Below are 19,213 nucleotides of genomic sequence, written 5' to 3'. Positions count from 1 at the left end.
TGTTATGATATCCAACAACTGTGCCAAGTATGGCTCGAATCGGTTCATAACCTGATATAGCTGCCATATAAACCGATCTTGGGTCTTGACTTCTTGAGCCTCTAGAGTGCGTAATTCTTATCCGATTGGAATGAAATTTTGCAAGACGTGTTTTGTTATGATGTCAAACAACTGTGTTAAGTATGGTTCAAAGCGGTTCATAACCTGATATAGCTGCCATATAAACCGATCTGGGATTTTGACTTCTTGAGCCTTTAGAGGTCGCAATTATTATCCGATTTGCCTGAAATTTTGTACAACGGATTCTCTCATGACCATCAACATACGTATTTATTATGGTCTGAATCGGCCTATAGCCCGATACAGCTCCCATATAAATCGATCACTCTATTTTACTTCTTGAGCCCCCAAAGGTCGCGATTCTTATTCGAATTGGCTGCCATTTTACACAGGTCTCCAAGATATAATTTAATTGTGGTCCAAACCGGACCATATCTTGATATCGCTCTAATAGCAGAGCAAATATTTTCTTATGTCCTTTTTTGTCTTAAAAGAGATGCCGGGAAAAGATATCGACAAATGCGATCCATGGTGGAGGGTATATAAGATTCGGCCCGGCCGAACTTAGCACGCTTTTACTTGTTTTAACTTTCTTATAATTCTTAAAAAAATGACCCATTATTACCCATGCAGCGCACATATCACGGCTCATACAACGCACATGCGACCCTTAGAGTCGTTTTTGATCTTCTATGTTATCTTTATTGATGGAAAGGGACAAGTCATAAGCAATTTTAATCATCTAAACATTATGTCTGTCAACAATGACACATTCGAAAGTTTTACGTTTCTCTCCGGTACGCATTTGTTTTGATTTGTTTATGTCCATGTTCAAAGCATTGTTGCTTGAACACCACCACTGTGGTACAGAGCATACAGAGGGAGAGGTGATCGACATGCCTTTAAGTACACCGACTGATTCAACTTAGTCTTGTCCGTCCGTGAGTCCATGTATTCTTGTAATTAAGATACAAGCCGTGTTTTAAATCCAATCGTCACGAAATTCTGCACATGTAAGTTTTTAGCCCAAGAACGAACGTTATTGGTCGCCGGTTCAGGGATAGGTATAGCTCATAGTTATATCTATAGCCCGAGTTAGTAATCCTAGGCTTTTCTTACTGATTTAACAGTGAAACAAAGCCAGCCATTCCCGACATGCATTACGTTGAGCCCATAGTATATACTGAAACGTAATTGTACAGCTAATACGTAATTTTGCTAATGTTCGATGTGCATTATTTATATTTCTCAAATACATATTCACTGAACATGTAGCACAAATCTTTTGTATCAAGCACACAAAATCTTCTTTGAGAAATCATAACGAAAAACAAGTAAAAATATATATTATTGTCAAAAAACCAAGAAGTAACCCGACGAGAAATGGGACAGGTCCCAAATCTGTCGCGGAATAGGTCCTCTGGTAATAGGGGCCGGTCCCAGTTCTCGTCCCCTTACATGCAAAACACCTATCATTAATACAAGGGTTTTTCGCTCGAGGTGACGAATTGCCACCATTCTAACACAGTAGGATAGGTCCTGGGTTAGTTCGAAAAGGATGAGTATTCTTTGCAAGTATTTTTAAGGGAGATAACATTGGTTAGCAAAAAATTAATTAACTTTGTAAAGTATAATTAAGAATCATAAGTTATGACAATTGAAACTTTTTATTCCCTGTAGGATATGTCCTGTGACAGGTAACTAATTCTCTAATATAGCACCGGTATATTTGGGGTAATTGACTCATTTCCCGTAGGGAAGTACGGCCAACCTGTGGAATAGCGAAACGGTCGGTAGGACGGCGAAAATCCTATGGGGGATCCAGATCATGCGAGGACGAGGCTATTACTGAAAGGAAGTAAGAAGGAGGTCAGTACAGCTATTGGTAACATAACGGGACACAAAGGACTACGAGCTCACTTATGTAAAATCGGTGCGGCAAGTGATAGCATGTGTAGGGCATGCGGGGTAGAAGATGAGACGTTGAGGCATTTCCTATATCATTTGCGGCTAACAGACACCGGTATTTTGGTGGGGACACAATACCAAACATGAGTCAACTTAGGGACGTGGTACGGAAAATAATAAACTATTTTGTAATTAGCACATAATTCCTAACTTAAATTGTTCTTTTTCGAGGTTACTTTTTAGTTCTTAGAGCGTACAACAAGCCAATTTCTGGCTTGGGTGTATGTCTATAGCAGCAACCTTTTCAACCTAACCTACATCTACATCTGAACAGATTTGTATGGCATGCATCGGTTAAAAATTACCAAATTATTGCAGCTTTAGTCAAAATTGGACGAAAATGTATATGAGCGTTTTATCTAAATTTGCATCGATTCAACCATAATCTGTACGAATTGTAAACTTCATAAAAGATGACATTGTCCAAAATGTTGAGAAAATCTGTTTACAAATAAGCTTAAAAAAGCTCTTAAAACAAAATTGGAAGATATTTATGTATGGGACTATATTCAAGTCTGAATCTATTTCTTCAAATTTCAATGGTATATGTCTCTAGCAAAAAAATGATCAGATGAAAATTGGGAATGGTACTTTGTACACAAATGAACATGGACATACAGACAGATTGACTAAGTCGAATTAGAAAGTGATTTTGATTCTTATCAATGGGTGTAGCTCTTTTCCTTATGGGTGTTACAAACAAATGCACTAAGTTATAATAACACGTACAACAGTAGTGATGTAGTGTATAAAAACAAAAATCTGGAAAAAAATCATAAATTATGATCCCAAGTTATATTTGGAAATAAGACTCCAATTTGACATAGAAATACAAAAAAAACCTATTTAATATATACCACCTACTGTTCAATAGTCAACCGGAGTCAAATAAATTTACTGTACCACTATTCCTGATAGATCCGATTTTAACTATAATATACCTGGTAATAGAATATACGTAGACTTCTATACTGATGATTCCAAACTAAACGACCATGTGGGCTTTGGGGTGTACTCTTTAGATCTAGAACTGGTCATATCGAAAAAGTTACCCGACCACTGCAGTGTGCACCAAGCGGAGATCCTTGCAATTAAGGAAGTGGTGGAATGACTAAGATATATTTAATATCATAACGACGATTGGCATAAATATCTTCTCAGACAGCCAGGCAATCCCTAAATCTCTGGAGAACGTATTTGTCAACAAAAAGAAACCGCCCCGATGTCGCAAATCTCTCAATGAGATGGCTCAAACGTTCAATATTCTCCTGTTTCTGGTGCCTGTCGTTAAGTCTACGAGCTTGCGAGACTAGGAACTACCTTAAACATTCCAGGGAAACTGGAATCTGTGGGTATGCCTCTAGAGACATATAAGGTAAGTTTTCAGGTCCAGTTCCGAAGGATAACGAATGATAGATGGTCACAAAGAGGGGGCTGTGGGCATTCCAAAACTTTGTAGCCTAATATAGACTTGAAGAGGTCTACCGCTTTGCTCTCACTAGGTAGAAAAGATGTCTCAGTCATGATAGGCCACTATCTAATGGGAAAACATGCTGACAGACTGAAGGTTGCCAGTAACGACTTTTGCAGAGCTGTGTGTGTCCCGCACTGGCAGTCAGAGGTTCTTCCACTTTTTCTTATGGCCATGCATGACATGGTATCTCGCAAATGTCGCCAGCACTAAGAGGGAGGATTGCAACGCTATCGTTCGATGTCATATGCGAACATAGGCTACAGTGGCACGAATTCGATATCCACATTCAGGGCGAAGTGTACCCACCCTAAAAAGATATTAGATTAATATATTTTAAATCCACCACCCTTCGATGGTTCATATAATCCATTCCGTTTCTAACACCTCAAAATAGTGTTCTGCGATTCTATTTAGTACACACATACATATATTTTGTACCCTCTTTACACTCTGAGTCGTTCGTTTGCTTTTTTATACCCACCACCGAAGGATGGAGGGTATATTCATTTTTTACCCAAATCGGTCCAGAATTCTGGATATAGCTGCCATATAGACCGATCCTCCGATTTAGGGTCTTAGGCCCATTAAAGCCACATTTATTCTCCGATTTTGCTGAAATTTGGGACAGTGAGTTGTGTTAGGCCCTTCAACATCCTACATTAATTTGGCTCAGATCGGTCCAGATTTGGATACAGCTGCCATATAGACCGAACTCTCGATTTAAGGTTTTGGGCCCATGAAAGGCGTATTTATTGTCCGATGTCGCAGAAATTTGGGACAGTGAGTTAAGTTATGCCCCTTGAGATACTTCTGCAATATGGTATAGATCGGTCCAGATTTCGATATAGCTGCCATATAGACCGATTTCTCGATTTTAGGTTTTGGGACCATAAAAGGCGCATTTATTGTCCGATTTCGCCCAAATTTGGGACAGTGCTTTGTGTTAGACTCTTCGAAATTTTTCTGCAACATGGCCAAAATCGGTCCAGATTCGGATATAGCTGCCATGTAGACCGATATCTCGATTTAAAGTACGCCATAAAAGGCGTATTTATAGTCCGATTTCGCTGAAATTTGTCGCAGTGACTTATATTAGGCTTTTCGACATCTTTGTCGTGTATGGTTCAGATCGGTTTATTTTTTAGATATAACTACTAAAAAGACAAATATTTTGTTATACACAATTGAACAATGACTTGTACTTAGTATTTGGTCCAAATCGGAACATATTTCGATATAACTGCAATGTGACACAAGATATGCAATTTTCACCGGATTGTGATGGAAGGCAGTTTACATATATACCCGAGGTGGTGGGTATCCGGGCCGGGCCGAACTTAACACCTTTTTACTTGTTAATTCGTGAAATTATAAAATGTTCCTTCAAGTTTAACTTTCAACCCTTATGGGAATTTGGTTACATTGTTGAATTTAATTCGAACTCCCTGTTTGAGTACTTCATAAATGAGAAACAGTGTGGAGCCGATTTAATGAAAAATGCATAATAATCTTGCATATAATTCGTGCAGATTTAATTTTAGCACATATGAAATAATTATAAAATATTGGAGCCTTTTGTCTATTGCGCTGGTTGGCAGTTTTGCGTGTGCATGAGTAAGTGTTTTATGTTTCGGTTAATAACAATAAATCTTTTGCGGAATGAATTCATAAATAGATTATCTGATTTTTTGCATTGTGATTTTTCATGGAATCAGTTTAATGAAAGGAAAACATTTCAATGCAATTATGCCATCTCTGCTTCGTGTTCATTTTAGACTTTGTTTGGTTTTGAAAGCTTGCTTAAATTCCCGCATCCTTTTAAGGCCGGCCGGTGATGGAATATATTTAAGTATCCATCAAAATCGCTACGGGATATTTTGTAGCCCATCGAAACCATTAACAAGCGTACCGCGACGTAGCTTCTTTCTCCGCCATTCATTTTATTAAAAAGTTTTTTTTTCTGCTCGCTGCTTTGTTTGTGTATCCCATGTTTTTGTGCATGGGTTGGGATTTATTTTCCATGGGGGGAATGGAAAACTCGAAGCATCAAGCGTTCCAACTAAAAAAACAAACTTATGCAAGGAGAGCAGCAACTACAGCAAAAAGGGAAATAAATATTAAATAATTTGCTTTGGTACACGAAACGGGTAGTCCTGCCACGTACCCAAATCATGTTAAATGGCTACTCACTGCCCAGAGACAATTCGCAGACACATAAATGGGTAAACGAAAAACAAGCAGAAGCCACCAAATTGTGTTACATTAGGTGGAATCTTATTTCTGACTGAACCATTTTTCACAGTCTGAGAGAAAATCAACATAGCATACAGTTATTCCTAGCCAGTAGGGTAAAGAAGGGAAGCTCATAACAACTAAAAGCGTGCTAAGTTCGGCCGGGCCAAATCTTATATACCCTCCACCATGGATCGCATTTGTCGGATTCTTTTCCCGGCATCTCTTCTTAGGCAAAAAAAGGATATAAGACAAGATTTGCTCTGCTATTAGAGCGATATCAAGATATGGTCCGGTTTGGCCCACAATTAAATTATATGTTGGAGACCTGTGTAAAATGTCAGTCAATTCGAATAAGAACTGCGCCCTTTGGGGCTCAAGAGGTAAAATAGCTGTATCGGGCTATAGACCGATTCAGACCATAATAAACATGTATGTTGATGGTCATGAGAGAATCCGTCGTACAAAATTTCAAGCAAATCGGATAATAATTGCGACCTCTTGAGGTTCAATAAGTCAAGATCTTGAGGTTCAAGAAGTCAAGATATATAAGGTTATGAACCGATTTAAACCTTATTTGACACAGTTGTTGAAAGTAAAAATAAAATACATCTTGCAAAATTTCAGCCAAAGCGGATAGGAATTGCGCCCTCTAGAAGCTCAAGAAGTCAAGTCTCCAGATCTGTTTATATGACAGCTATATAAGGTTATGAACCGATTTGAACCATACTTGGCACTTGGCAGTTGTTGGATGTCATAACAAAACACGTCGTGCAAAATTTCATTCCAATCGGATAAGAATTGCTCACTCTAGAGGCTCAAGAAGTCAAGACCCAAGATCGGTTTAAATGGCAGCTATATCAAAACATGGACCGATATGGCCCATTTACAATACCAACCGACCTACACTAATAAGAAGTATTTGTGCAAAATTTCAAGCGGCTAGCTTTACTCTTTCGGAAGTTAGCGTCCTTTCGACAGACAGACGGACGGACGGACAGACGGACGGACCGACAGACGGACAGACGGACGGACAGACGGACGGACATGGCTAGATCGACATAAAATGTCGCGACGATCAAGAATATATATACTTTATGGGGTCTCAGACGAATATTTCGAGTAGTTACAAACAGAATGACGAAATTAGTATACCCCCATCTTATGGTGGAGGGTATAAAAAGAGTTAAAATGAAGTCTGGAATTTTTACTAAAGAATCAAATATCACACCGATGGCTTTGGTGCAGGCACATCCTCCTGCACTAAAAATTTCATATTCGATTTAAGTTTTGTTGTTGTTAAAAATAGCGTAATCATATGAACTTTTGGTTAATTTAACAATAACTTGATCAAACTAATTTCTTCTTTATCCCGGACATATGGTTAACAATCGTGATGTCCAAACTTCGAGCTTGGACTTAGTTTTTTAGCGCCACTGAATTTCCTTTACTCTAGTTATGTATACTTGCCTTAGTCTTAAAGTCATTGTTATGAATTAAACTGAATGAATTATTGTGAATGACTACTTTAGTTTAAACGAGTATTTAAAAAACAAAGAAATTCCACAAAAAGTAACTATCTTGGCAAGTTAGGCTTAAGAACTCGTTCACTTTTGCATAATCGATCAACTGGTGAGCATCTCAACCCTTCTTGAATAAATACACCTACAAATCTAAACCCACGATTTTGTTTTATTTAACCAACTCTCATTATTCGTATCTGCCACTACTTGGAGAATCTGTGGTTACCAAAAACCACATATCTGTTCGCCCTCATCTGTTGTTCGAAGCTCCAGTCCATTTCAATTTTAAAACCAACATACAGTCCACTTCCCTCCTTGGATATTGGTGACATTTCTTCCCGCCTAACCAAGCCCCATCCATTCAGCAGCGTTAACTCCTCAAGGGAATGAACATGGTCCATTCGAGAAGAGAGAGTTCCAGTCAAAGAAGATCGCAGCCTCGTGACAAAAGAGAGAGCAGAAGGTAAAGCTTAATAAATTAGAAAATAAGAAAACTAGTTGAATCGGGATGTCTAAGAACAAACAACTCCAAAAGTAGTGCGGACGAAAATTATTAAAAAAAAAAAAAAAAACAAAAAGCGTGCGAAACGTAAATTTAAATAAATTTCGAAAGTAAAATTGGTTCTAAAAAAAAAAAAAAAAAAAAAAAAAAAAAAAAAAATAAAAACGAGGTAAAAATTCTAATCGGAAAGATGAATACATATATACATGTTTATTAGAAATCCACGTGTAAAATATTGAAAATTCTATACTTCGTCATCTAACAAGAAATGTGTTACGTCATGAATGCAAAATCTTTGGTTTAACCGCATAAGAAAAATCCGTTACGAATTGAAGAAACAGTGGAATTGTAAAATTCAAGGGCATACATTTCAATGTCAAATTTTGTTATTTCTCTTTCGCCGTTCTTTTCATAGTTCCCCTTACAATTCCCCTCACCTGTTTCAAAAGTTTGGTTATTTCAAGTTCCATTTGATTCTTTTTCAATTTCTCCCATTGCCATTGTTTTTAATTTAATTGCCATTGCCTCTATCACTCAAAGCTAACATAACCCCTCTCTTTAACATTGACGTACTGATACTCAACATACATGAAAGCTCATTTAACATAACTTGTTTCCAATATGTTTCCAGTTCTGTGGATGATATTTCCAGAGTGATAAGTAAGAATGAAGAAGAAATGACAATGTGAGAAACATACAATTAGTGTTTAGAAATAATAAGAAGATAAGCTGAAATTTATACGCATTAAAATAGAAGACATTTCGCGAACGGTATTAATGATTTGTGATAGTGAATAATTTGCAACATATGCCACAGAATTTACGCAACATCACATTAAGGTAACAATTGATTTTCAATTTCAAATTATCTACATAAAGATACCTTATTTTATGAATAAAATTCCTATAAAGAATAAAAACGAACAAAACAAAACGAAATTCATATGTAAACACTCCCATATGTGATCGTTCCAAGAAATTGAAATCCACATTGAAATATTAGGGTGGCCCGTAATATTATTTTTTTCCCAAATAATTCTAGTTCTTGTATTTGTACATATTGCAAAATTACACCAACGAAAAAAAAAAAAAAAAAAAAAACAAAAAAAAAATAAATAAAAAAGAAAAAATTTACCTTTTGAAATAAATAAAAAATTAAAAAACTATACTCATATGTAGTAACAACATTGCACTCCATGATTCTATTAAATTTGTTGCCAACTAACAAACAATTATAGACATCTACAAATTCTGAATAAAACAAACATATTTTCCACACGTAAAAGAAGGCATATCCTACATATAATGATTATTTCCCCAGTGAAGATGAATTTTTCGCTTTTTTTTGGAAGATACTTAATGTACTGATTGTACACCCCCGAGATAACAGAATAATACTAAAGTTATTCGTGTCGGACAGCATTGTTTCCATATCTCTGATATTGTGGATGAACTTATCCCTATCAAAACTTTGCCCTCTCTATCTATGATCAATTCCGTTTTTTTAAAGGTTTACAATTAACCTTTGTCAACTCCACAGCTTGGACTATCTTGCCTTTTTGATTTCAGCTGGTACTGCTTCTTCAGCGCAGATTGCTCCAGACTTGAAGTTTGACAGCCGGATATTTAGGTTCGATTTTTTAGAACTTAAAAGGGATATTCGATATATCTCTCGAACGAATCTTTCTTGAGAAATTTGTTAGATATATTATTTTTTTTTCTTCGTATAAGTAACTTCGACGACAATAATGGAACCCTCTAACCAGGCGAATTCGGCTACTGGCAGCTCTGCTGTGAAACCTTCCCCTATCCACGAGAAATTTTTGTTTGACTGTGATCATCTGATCAGCTTTTGCACAGCTTTTGAAAAAGTTGACGTTACGGACCAGACTGATTCACTTCTTGAAGTCAAGTTGGACGATTTGGAAGTAAGGTGGAAAAAATTGCAAATAGACTATGAAAGTCTAATGTTGTCTCCCGAAACAACCAATACAAAAGACTTCAAGGAGAATGCTAAAGTGAATTTTAATGTGACCTCAGAGGCATATTATGAGACTCGTTCCCAGATTGTCGACATTCTGAAGATATCAGGAGGGGCTGATTCCAGAACTATGTCAACTAGGAATAGTCTAGCCCCTCAGCACCTTTTCCAGACCAGTTCCAGTGCGCATGTTTCTGATACTTACAGCTCGTGCATAAAAGTCCCGCCATGTGACACGGAGGTATTTAAGGGCAGTTACGAGGAATGGCCCTCCTTTCGTGATATGTTCACGGCCGTTTACGTGAACCACCCTAAACTCACCCGTGCTCAGAAACTTTACCATCTTAGAAATAAGACTAAAGGTAGTGCTGGCGCTATCGTGAAAAGATATACTCTCTGCGATGATAATTTTGATCTCGCATGGGGAGCTTTGAGAACCCGATATGAGAATAAGCGCGTGCTGGTAGACCACCAGCTCAGGATATTATTTGAAATTCCCGTTGCCACAGATGAAAATAGCGAATCTCTTCAAAGGATTCACTCTACAGTTAGTGACTGCCTATGTACACTGAAGTCCTTACAGGTACAGGTAGAATGCTGGGACCCAATATTAATTTATTTGGTGTCTACAAAGCTTCCAAATGAGACTATTTCGTTATGGGAACAATCCCTCAAGTCCCATCGTGAACTGCCAAGTTGGTCTCAAATGGACGAGTTCCTTCTTAATAGATTTGAGGTCGTGGAAAGAATATCCAGCATTAAATCAACGAAGGATAGACATAGTCTCCCATCGGTTTCGTACTCCAAATCCAACGAAAAAATACAGATGTACACATCCCAGGAAAAACTTACAACCTCCTGTACTTTATGCAAAGAGAATCATAGCATACGAACATGCCCAGATTTTCGTAAATTTAAGCCCCAGGAGAGAATAGATTTCGTTTTTAAAAATAAAATCTGTAATAATTGCTTATCAGAGGCTCACATGAAACAAAAGTGCAGGAGTAAGAACACTTGTCTCTCGTGCAGGAAACATCACCATACACTCTTGCACTTAGACCAACCACCGATTCGAAAGTCTGAATCTGGTTCTCAGACTTTTTCACCGAAGCAACAAATCTCGGCAAATAGTATCTCTTCAGAACGACACGAGGATATCTCACAATCGTCATCGGCAGAGTCATACTCCCAGGTACAGGCCAATTTTTCTTCTAACAGTGAAACAATCTTGCTTAGAACAGCGCTTGTTCAAGTCGAACACAATGGTGAACTTTTCACAATTAGGGCTTTAATAGACCCAGGATCCCAAAGAACATTTCTCTCTGAGAGAGTACGAAATATGCTCCAAGTTTCATATCGAAAATCTTCGTTCGAGATATTTGGTATAGGCTGCAAGACACAAAAGGCTCACAAAGAATGTGAACTTGTACTTTTTTCTCGAAGATATAACACACGATGTAGAGTTAATGCCATTGTCTTGCCAAAGGTTACACAGAAGCTTCCTGCTGTTTCTTTTGAAATTCCAAATTCACCAGAACTGCGAGACCTTGATTTAGCAGATCCCAACTTCAATAAATCGTCGAATATCGATTTAGTTCTCGGAAATGACGCTGAGCGATTCATTAATCTCGAGGGTGTTAAGAAGAATATTTGTGGTCTGGCTTCGGCGTACAACACAATATTCGGTTGGGTACTAAGTGGCCCAATGCAGGGTGAGAAGATTCAAGCGTTCACAACGAACGTAATTCCCACCGAAGATGAGAATCTTAGCGAAATTCTTCGAAAATTTTGGGAAATCGAAGAAATCCCATCCATTTCTCCTCGTACAGAATCCGAAATAATTTGTGAAGAGTTCTACCTAAAGACGACTACGCGTCTTCCCAATGGTCGATATGTCGTTAGACTCCCCTTTAAAGAGGAATTTCCAAACTCCATTTTTCTTGGCTCTTCAAGATTTCTCGCTCTTGGACAGTATACAAGAATGGAGAAGACACTGATCAAGGATGCCGAGCTTCGAGGGGAATACAGGTCTGTCCTTAAGGAGTATATTTCATTAGGTCATATGGAAGAGACTTCTTCTCTCGAACTAGGCTCCAAAGGTAAATTTAACTCCTTTTACCTCCCTCATCATGCCGTAGTGCGACCGGATCACAAATCAACCAAGGTCAGGGTTGTTTTTAACGCTTCACGCAAGACAAAATCCGATTACTCCCTCAATGATGTACTTCATACCGGTCCCACACTACAAAACGACTTAATTTCCATAATTCTCAACTGGAGAAAATATAAGTACGTATTTTGTGGAGATATCCAAAAAATGTACCGCCAAATCCTGGTACATCCCCAAGATAGAGCGTATCAAAGAATTCTGTTTCAAAATCAAAGCGCAGAGCCTATAAGAGATTACCATTTGAACACGGTCACTTTTGGCATAAATTGCGCTCCCTTTTTGGCAATACGCACTCTACTTCAACTTGCATCTGATTCAGAAACAGAATTCCCCAAAGTCGCATCCATTTTGAGAAAAGAAACATATGTGGATGATATTTTATCTGGTGGATTCACCATCGAAGAAACCATCGAAGCACGAAATGATTTGATCGCTGTCCTCAAATCTGCGGGTTTTCCATTAAAGAAAATTACTGCCAATGCACCGGAGTTATTATCACATTTGCCTCCTGAGGATTTATACGATATGGACTTATTAAAATTGTATGAATCAAGCTCCACTAAAACTCTTGGTATAAAATGGAATGCATTAACAGACTGCTTTTCTTATGCATCCATACCCATAGAGAAAAAATCCCAGGCGACTAAACGTCAAGTTCTTTCCACAGTCGCGAAACTTTTCGACCCCGCCGGTTGGATTACTCCTGTTATTATAAGGTCAAAAATTTTAATGCAGCAGCTCTGGTTGGAAGGTTCCAATTGGGACGAAACGATAAGTCCTGATTCTCTTGATACTTGGAACAACTTAATCGATGATTTAGCACACGTAGAGGATGTCATTATACCTAGATGGATTAAATATTTGCCTACAGATCTCATACAAATACACGGTTTTTGTGATGCCTCAAAAATGGCATACTGCGCTACCGTGTACGTACGATGCCAGACAACGACATCTGTAGTTATTTCCAACCTTCTTATGGCCAAAAGCAAAGTTGCTCCCATTAAGACAGTGTCATTGCCAAAGTTAGAATTAAACGGCGCTGTGCTTCTAGCCAAACTAGTTCGCTACATTTTGAACACTTTTGAGATGAATTTTGGTTCTGTATCATTGTGGACGGATTCGTCTATTGTTTTGGGGTGGCTTTCAAAACCCCCAATGTTATGGGAAACCTACGTCGCAAATAGGGCATCCCAAATTCATGAACTAGTTCCCGACGCCAAGTGGAATTATGTTTCCACTCATGATAACCCGGCTGATATAGGCACTCGCGGTTGTAGACCTCAGGACTTGAAGATCAGTACATTGTGGTGGAATGGTCCGCCTTGGCTTACGAATCCAGAGGGTACTTGGCCAAAAAAGAATCCGCTAGTCCCTCTAAAGGAACATGATGTGGTTCAAATGCATCATGTGGCAGCAGAAAATAACGATATTCTTCTAAGATTCTCATCCTATACAAGGGCATTGAGAGTAATCTCATATATATTTCGCTTCTTCCATAACTCAATGCCTGGAAATACCCGCAAGTACGAATCGTATGATTTGAGCATGCAAGAAATGCAATTCGTGAAATTTCGTCTTATATCACTTGCTCAACGACAATATTTTTCATTAGAATATGAGCTGCTTTTGAACTCAAAGCCACTACCAAATAAAAGCGTTTTATCAACTTTGAACCCTTTTCTGGATTCCAATCAGGTCCTTAGGGTGAATGGACGCCTGTCTGATTCATTTCTTCCATACAGGGAACGCCATCCAATCATTCTACCCGGTAATTCTAGACTTTGCCATCTCTATTTGCTTCACTTGCACTCATTTTTAGTTCATGCGGAATGCAACCAGATGTGTAGATTTGTGCAGACCGAATTTTATGTCTCCAGGTTGAAACCAAGGGTAAAGAGCATTATATATAACTGCAAAGTATGCGTTTTGTACAAACAGAAGCAAAACACTCAAATTATGGCACCTTTACCTCTGGAGCGTTGTACTCTATCGCCACCTTTCCATACGACAGGTATAGACTTCGCAGGGCCATTTGAGCTAAAAAGCTCATCCCTTCGCAGGGCACCTACTATAAAGGGATATGTCTGCGTATTTGCATGTTTTGCTACAAGGGCAATACACCTGGAGACATGCTCTGATTTATCATCTGCCGCATTTGAGGCTGCGTTTTACCGCTTCGTTGGGAGGCGAGGGCTCCCTCGTAGGATCGTATCGGATAATGGCAGAAACTTTTTAGGAGCTAGCAGAGCACTAATTCGTGAGTTTTCCCAGTTCATTAAATCTGCTTCTAGCGACATTTCTAAAAAATACGCAGCTCATGGGTTTGAATGGGGATTCATTCCCCCACACGCACCTCACATGGGCGGCCTCTGGGAGGCCGCAGTTAAAAGTTTTAAAATACATTTCAAGAAGATTGCAGGAGCTCATAAATTTACTTTTGAACAGTTTCAAACAATCCTGGCAAGGATTGAAGGCGTTTTAAACTCCCGCCCCATTTCTGCAATGTCGGACGATCCAGCCGACTTAACCGCATTGACCCCAGGCCATTTTCTTAAGGGTTCACCCATATTAGCCTTTCCTGAACCACTTTCTCCCAATATTTCTCTGATAAACCGTTGGTTGAAATTAAAGGCTATTCACCATCAATTCGCCTTGAGATGGAAGGAGGAATATCTCAAGACTCTGCACAAGCGTTATAAATGGAAGACAAAAAAACCCAATTTGAGAGTAGGGGATTTGGTAGCAATAATGGATGATTTGTTACCCCCTAGTGAATGGCGATTAGGAAGAATAGAGAAGATTTATCTAGGTTCGGACAATAATGTTAGAATTGCAGACGTACGTACTGCAACTGGAATTCTAAATCGGCCAATTGTCAAATTATGTTTTCTTCCATTCGAGAATACGACGGAATCAAACTCAAATTAATAAACTCATTCATACTAACCGAAACTAATTTCCTCTCATCTAATTTCATCACTCTCATAACTTATCAACAAAATTTACATTCCAGATCACCCATAAGAGCGCAAATTTCTAAGCCTAATGTGTATAAATGCACGTTGTGCAACCGATTCCATGCTTTAAAAATTTGCCCTAAATTCATAGCGATGACCCCGAAAGAACGTAACATCCTCGTTCTAAAGAAAATATATTGCGTCAACTGTCTAGCAAGAAGTCATCGATTTCGGGATTGTCGATCGGGAAATATGTGCCGAAAATGTGGAAGACCCCACCATACACTGCTGCATCCTAATTATGTGAAAGCACCCAATATGGATCACAAGCGACAACCAGTAAGTCCAAAAGGTTCCAATAGCAACAATCACCGCAATAAATCCGACGTGAGAGAAAACATTCATCGACAACGCTGCCATCGCCATAATATTAATATCAAGCCTAACAACAACAACAGCAACAACAAAATCCAAACCGACGACACAGCTAACACCAATAGCCCAGCAAAGGCTAATCAACAGATTTTATCTGAAGCTATTCGAGCTTTAGCCTCAGTGCTATGTTCTAACACAAATTGATCTTCTTCTGGCCCGGCGGCATGTCCAAACTTCGAGCTTGGACTTAGTTTTTTAGCGCCACTGAATTTCCTTTACTCTAGTTATGTATACTTGCCTTAGTCTTAAAGTCATTGTTATGAATTAAACTGAATGAATTATTGTGAATGACTACTTTAGTTTAAACGAGTATTTAAAAAACAAAGAAATTCCACAAAAAGTAACTATCTTGGCAAGTTAGGCTTAAGAACTCGTTCACTTTTGCATAATCGATCAACTGGTGAGCATCTCAACCCTTCTTGAATAAATACACCTACAAATCTAAACCCACGATTTTGTTTTATTTAACCAACTCTCATTATTCGTATCTGCCACTACTTGGAGAATCTGTGGTTACCAAAAACCACATATCTGTTCGCCCTCATCTGTTGTTCGAAGCTCCAGTCCATTTCAATTTTAAAACCAACATACAGTCCACTTCCCTCCTTGGATATTGGTGACATTTCTTCCCGCCTAACCAAGCCCCATCCATTCAGCAGCGTTAACTCCTCAAGGGAATGAACACGTGAATAAACACTTTTAAGTCATATTAAATTAATTGTTGGGACGAAATGTTAGAAATTTTTACTATGAGAAAATTTAAATGAACAAATACGTTTTTTTACATATGAATTTATTTGGGCCACAAGAAATAAGCTTTTTTAATTTTAAATTTTTAATGTAAATAAATCTTAAAAACCATTCATAACCTGTGCTTAAAAAAATATGAGATTAGCTATTTGCAGCTATCACTTTATTCGCTTTCAAATACACAATGCTTAATTTATAGTTAGCTATTCAATTCTCTTTGGATTTAGACAATTTTTGCAATTTGTAGATAAGTTTTAAAGCATTATAACCGTTATCGCCATATAAAAAGTTCTATAGATTCGCTGCTCACAGTAGCATTTTGATTTAGATATTCCAGGTACATCCTATTTCTATTATTTGTTTTCAGTTTTATACTTACCAACAACATAGGTGTATGCTCGACTTAAATGACTAGTAGAAAATCCGTTAGGAAAACATTAGTATTCTATCAGTGCATTAAATATCATCTCCCACTACTATTTTAAAAATTTCTGAAAACGCAGTTGCATAAAAGTAAATAAAATTGCTGAAAAAAATCATATTGTAAGTTTTAATACTTACCTGACCATGTTAACGATGGGAGAAATAATGACAAATATTATTTCCAATTTCTTCTAATTCTGTTCTTGGATAAAAAAAAACAAGTAAGCACTATGGTCGGCCGGGTCGAATCTTTGAAACCCACCACCATGGATTCTGTGTAAATTTGACACAAAATAAAATTAGGTCAAAGGCATAATTATACTCTACGTACCAAATTTTATGTCAAACCAGGAAAACTGAAAGCTTCTAGGTACCGAACAAGGATAATTGAGAGATCGGTTTATATGGGAGCTACATCAGATTAAAAACCGATTTGGACTGTACTTGGCACAGCTGTTGAAAATCGTAACAGAACACCACATGCAAAATATAAGCCAAATTATTTGGTTTCCAGGGGATCCAGACGTTAAATCAAGGGATCGGGAGCAATATATATGGGAGCAATATCAGTCTATAGGCCGATTTCATCCGAACTAGGCATAGTTGTTGCAATTCTTAACAGAACACCATATGCAAAATTTCAGCCAAATTGGACCAAAATTGCGGCTTTTAAGGACTCAAGAAGTCATATTGGAAGATCGGTTTGTATGGGAGCTATATCAGGTTATAGAGTGATTTGGACTCTACTTGGCACAGTTGTGGAAAATCATAACGCAACACCACTTCTGTCGAAATAGCGGTCGAGAGCGTAAAGGTAACCGCTAAAAAATTATGCACAGATATTTAATATTGATGTAGATCGTTGGGGCCGCCATAGCGCAGAGGTTAGCATGTCCGCCTATGACGCTGAACGCCTGGGTTCGAATCCTGGCGAGACCATCACAAAAAATTTTCAGCGGTGGTTTTCCCCTCTTAATGCTGGCAACATTTGTGAGGTACTATGCCATGTAAAACTAAAACTTAATTTTTTTTGATTTTTGTCCGATTTTTTTAAATACGGTCCAAATTAGTCTATAACCTTATATACAGGGTGGCTGATGAAAGCCGCTACCAAAAAAAAATGTAATAACTTTTTTTCTATTTAATAATAATAATTTAATAATTAATTTAATTAATTAATTAATTAATTTAATTAATAATAATTTAATAATTAATTTAATAATTTAATTTAACATGAATAAAAGAAAAATGTATTCCATACACCGAAAAAAAAATGTAGCAATATTCATCATTGTAGCAATATTCATCAGCCACCCTGTAGCTCCCATGTAAACCGGTCCCTCGATTTCCTTGTTCGGTTTCTAGAACCTTTATTTTTGAAGGTTTGACAGAAGTTTGGTATGTAGAATAAAATTATGCCCTTCAACTAAATTTTATTTTGTAAAATTTTTAGCAGAATCCATGGTGGTGTGTTCCCAAGGTTCGGCTCGGCCGAACTTAGCATACTTTTACTTGTTATACTCTACACCACCACTGTGTGCAGAGGGTATTATAACTTTGTGCATTTGTTTGCAACGCAGAGAAAGAGAGGAGCTGGACCTATTGATAGATATACCGATCGGCTAAGAACCAGTTCCTGATTCGATTTACTCACTGATTCAACTCACTGAGTGACCGCCCATCCCCCAAAATACCCCCAATCCGGTCATGTTTGCCGTCTATGGAAATATGGGGCTCAAATTAAAGGTATGAGGGAGTAGACCACGTATCTGATATAAAAATTAGGGGCCAACTGTCTAGCGGACGTCCCACCACCATAACAACCCCCAAATAGGACGTATTTGCTCACCGAGACAATTTGGGTCATAAAGAGAGCTGAACTAAATTGTTATAGTTTTTAGGGCCAATACGCCAAACCGGACACATTTGCTGATTTTTGCAATAAGGAGTTTAAATGAGATTATAAAACGAATTTGATGTCCAATTTTGAGGCCAAATTAATCATATATAGATAAATGAGAATAGAGCACGTTGCTGATATACTTTCCGGGCTTAGTGTTTGCGGGACCACCCCAATCCCCAAAACACCCCTTAATCGGGCATATTTACCAACCATGTCAATTTGGAGCTTAAATGAAAAGTTATTAGGGGTAGAGCAAGAATTTATACCCATTTGCGGTACCAACTTTCTGGGGGTCTACCCCTTTCCCAAAATACCCCACAAACAGCAATTTTTTAGTGACTATGCCAAAATCTGGCTCAAATGAAAGGTATTTGAGATTAGAAAACGAATTTGATAACCTATTTTGGGGCCATGTGTTTGGGGGACGCCTCATCCAGTAAACTTCTCTTAAGCCAATGGCAATATGGGGTTTAAATACATGGAATTTGAGAGAAGAGCACGGTGCTGATATTTTTTCAGGGCCAAGTATCTGGGTGGTTACCCACCCACTCTCCCCCGAAAACACCACTAAATCAGACATCATGAAAATATCGGGCTGAAATTAAGTATTTTAAGAATGGTGTACACCTTACATCCAAACTTAAATTCGTAGACCAATAAATATCATATGGAATTCAGATAAAGGCACTTATATTGTTAAACTGATAGTCACGTTAGCATGGTATTTCACTAAAAGATCTTTAATTGTCGAAAATAAATATTCCAAGGACACTTTTGTTCCATATAAAGTAAAAGAAGGCGCAGCGGAGCAGGCCCGGGTCAGCTAGTCTTA

The 19,213-nt window shown here is 38.0% G+C and overlaps 2 protein-coding genes across 2 annotated transcripts in view; both read left to right on the top strand.

Moving 5' to 3' along the window:
• Nucleotides 1-19,213, top strand: part of LOC106095144 (uncharacterized) — a 418,819-nt gene that overhangs the window by 44,664 nt on the left and 354,942 nt on the right. The window lies entirely within an intron of this gene.
• Nucleotides 9,508-14,841, top strand: LOC131997159 (uncharacterized). Its single transcript, XM_059367640.1, has one exon. The coding sequence runs from the start codon at nucleotides 9,508-9,510 to the stop codon at nucleotides 14,839-14,841; it is 5,334 nt and encodes a 1,777-aa protein (XP_059223623.1).

This window comes from Stomoxys calcitrans, chromosome 1, assembly GCF_963082655.1.
Source record: "Stomoxys calcitrans chromosome 1, idStoCalc2.1, whole genome shotgun sequence".
In the NCBI taxonomy this organism is placed as follows: domain Eukaryota; kingdom Metazoa; phylum Arthropoda; class Insecta; order Diptera; family Muscidae; genus Stomoxys; species Stomoxys calcitrans.
This window is presented reverse-complemented; position numbering and strand designations above follow the sequence as displayed.

What these genes read in the sequence shown, in the direction of transcription:
- LOC131997159 (XM_059367640.1), top strand. Translation starts at nt 9,508, where the DNA reads ATGGAACCCTCTAACCAGGCGAATTCGGCTACTGGCAGCTCTGCTGTG.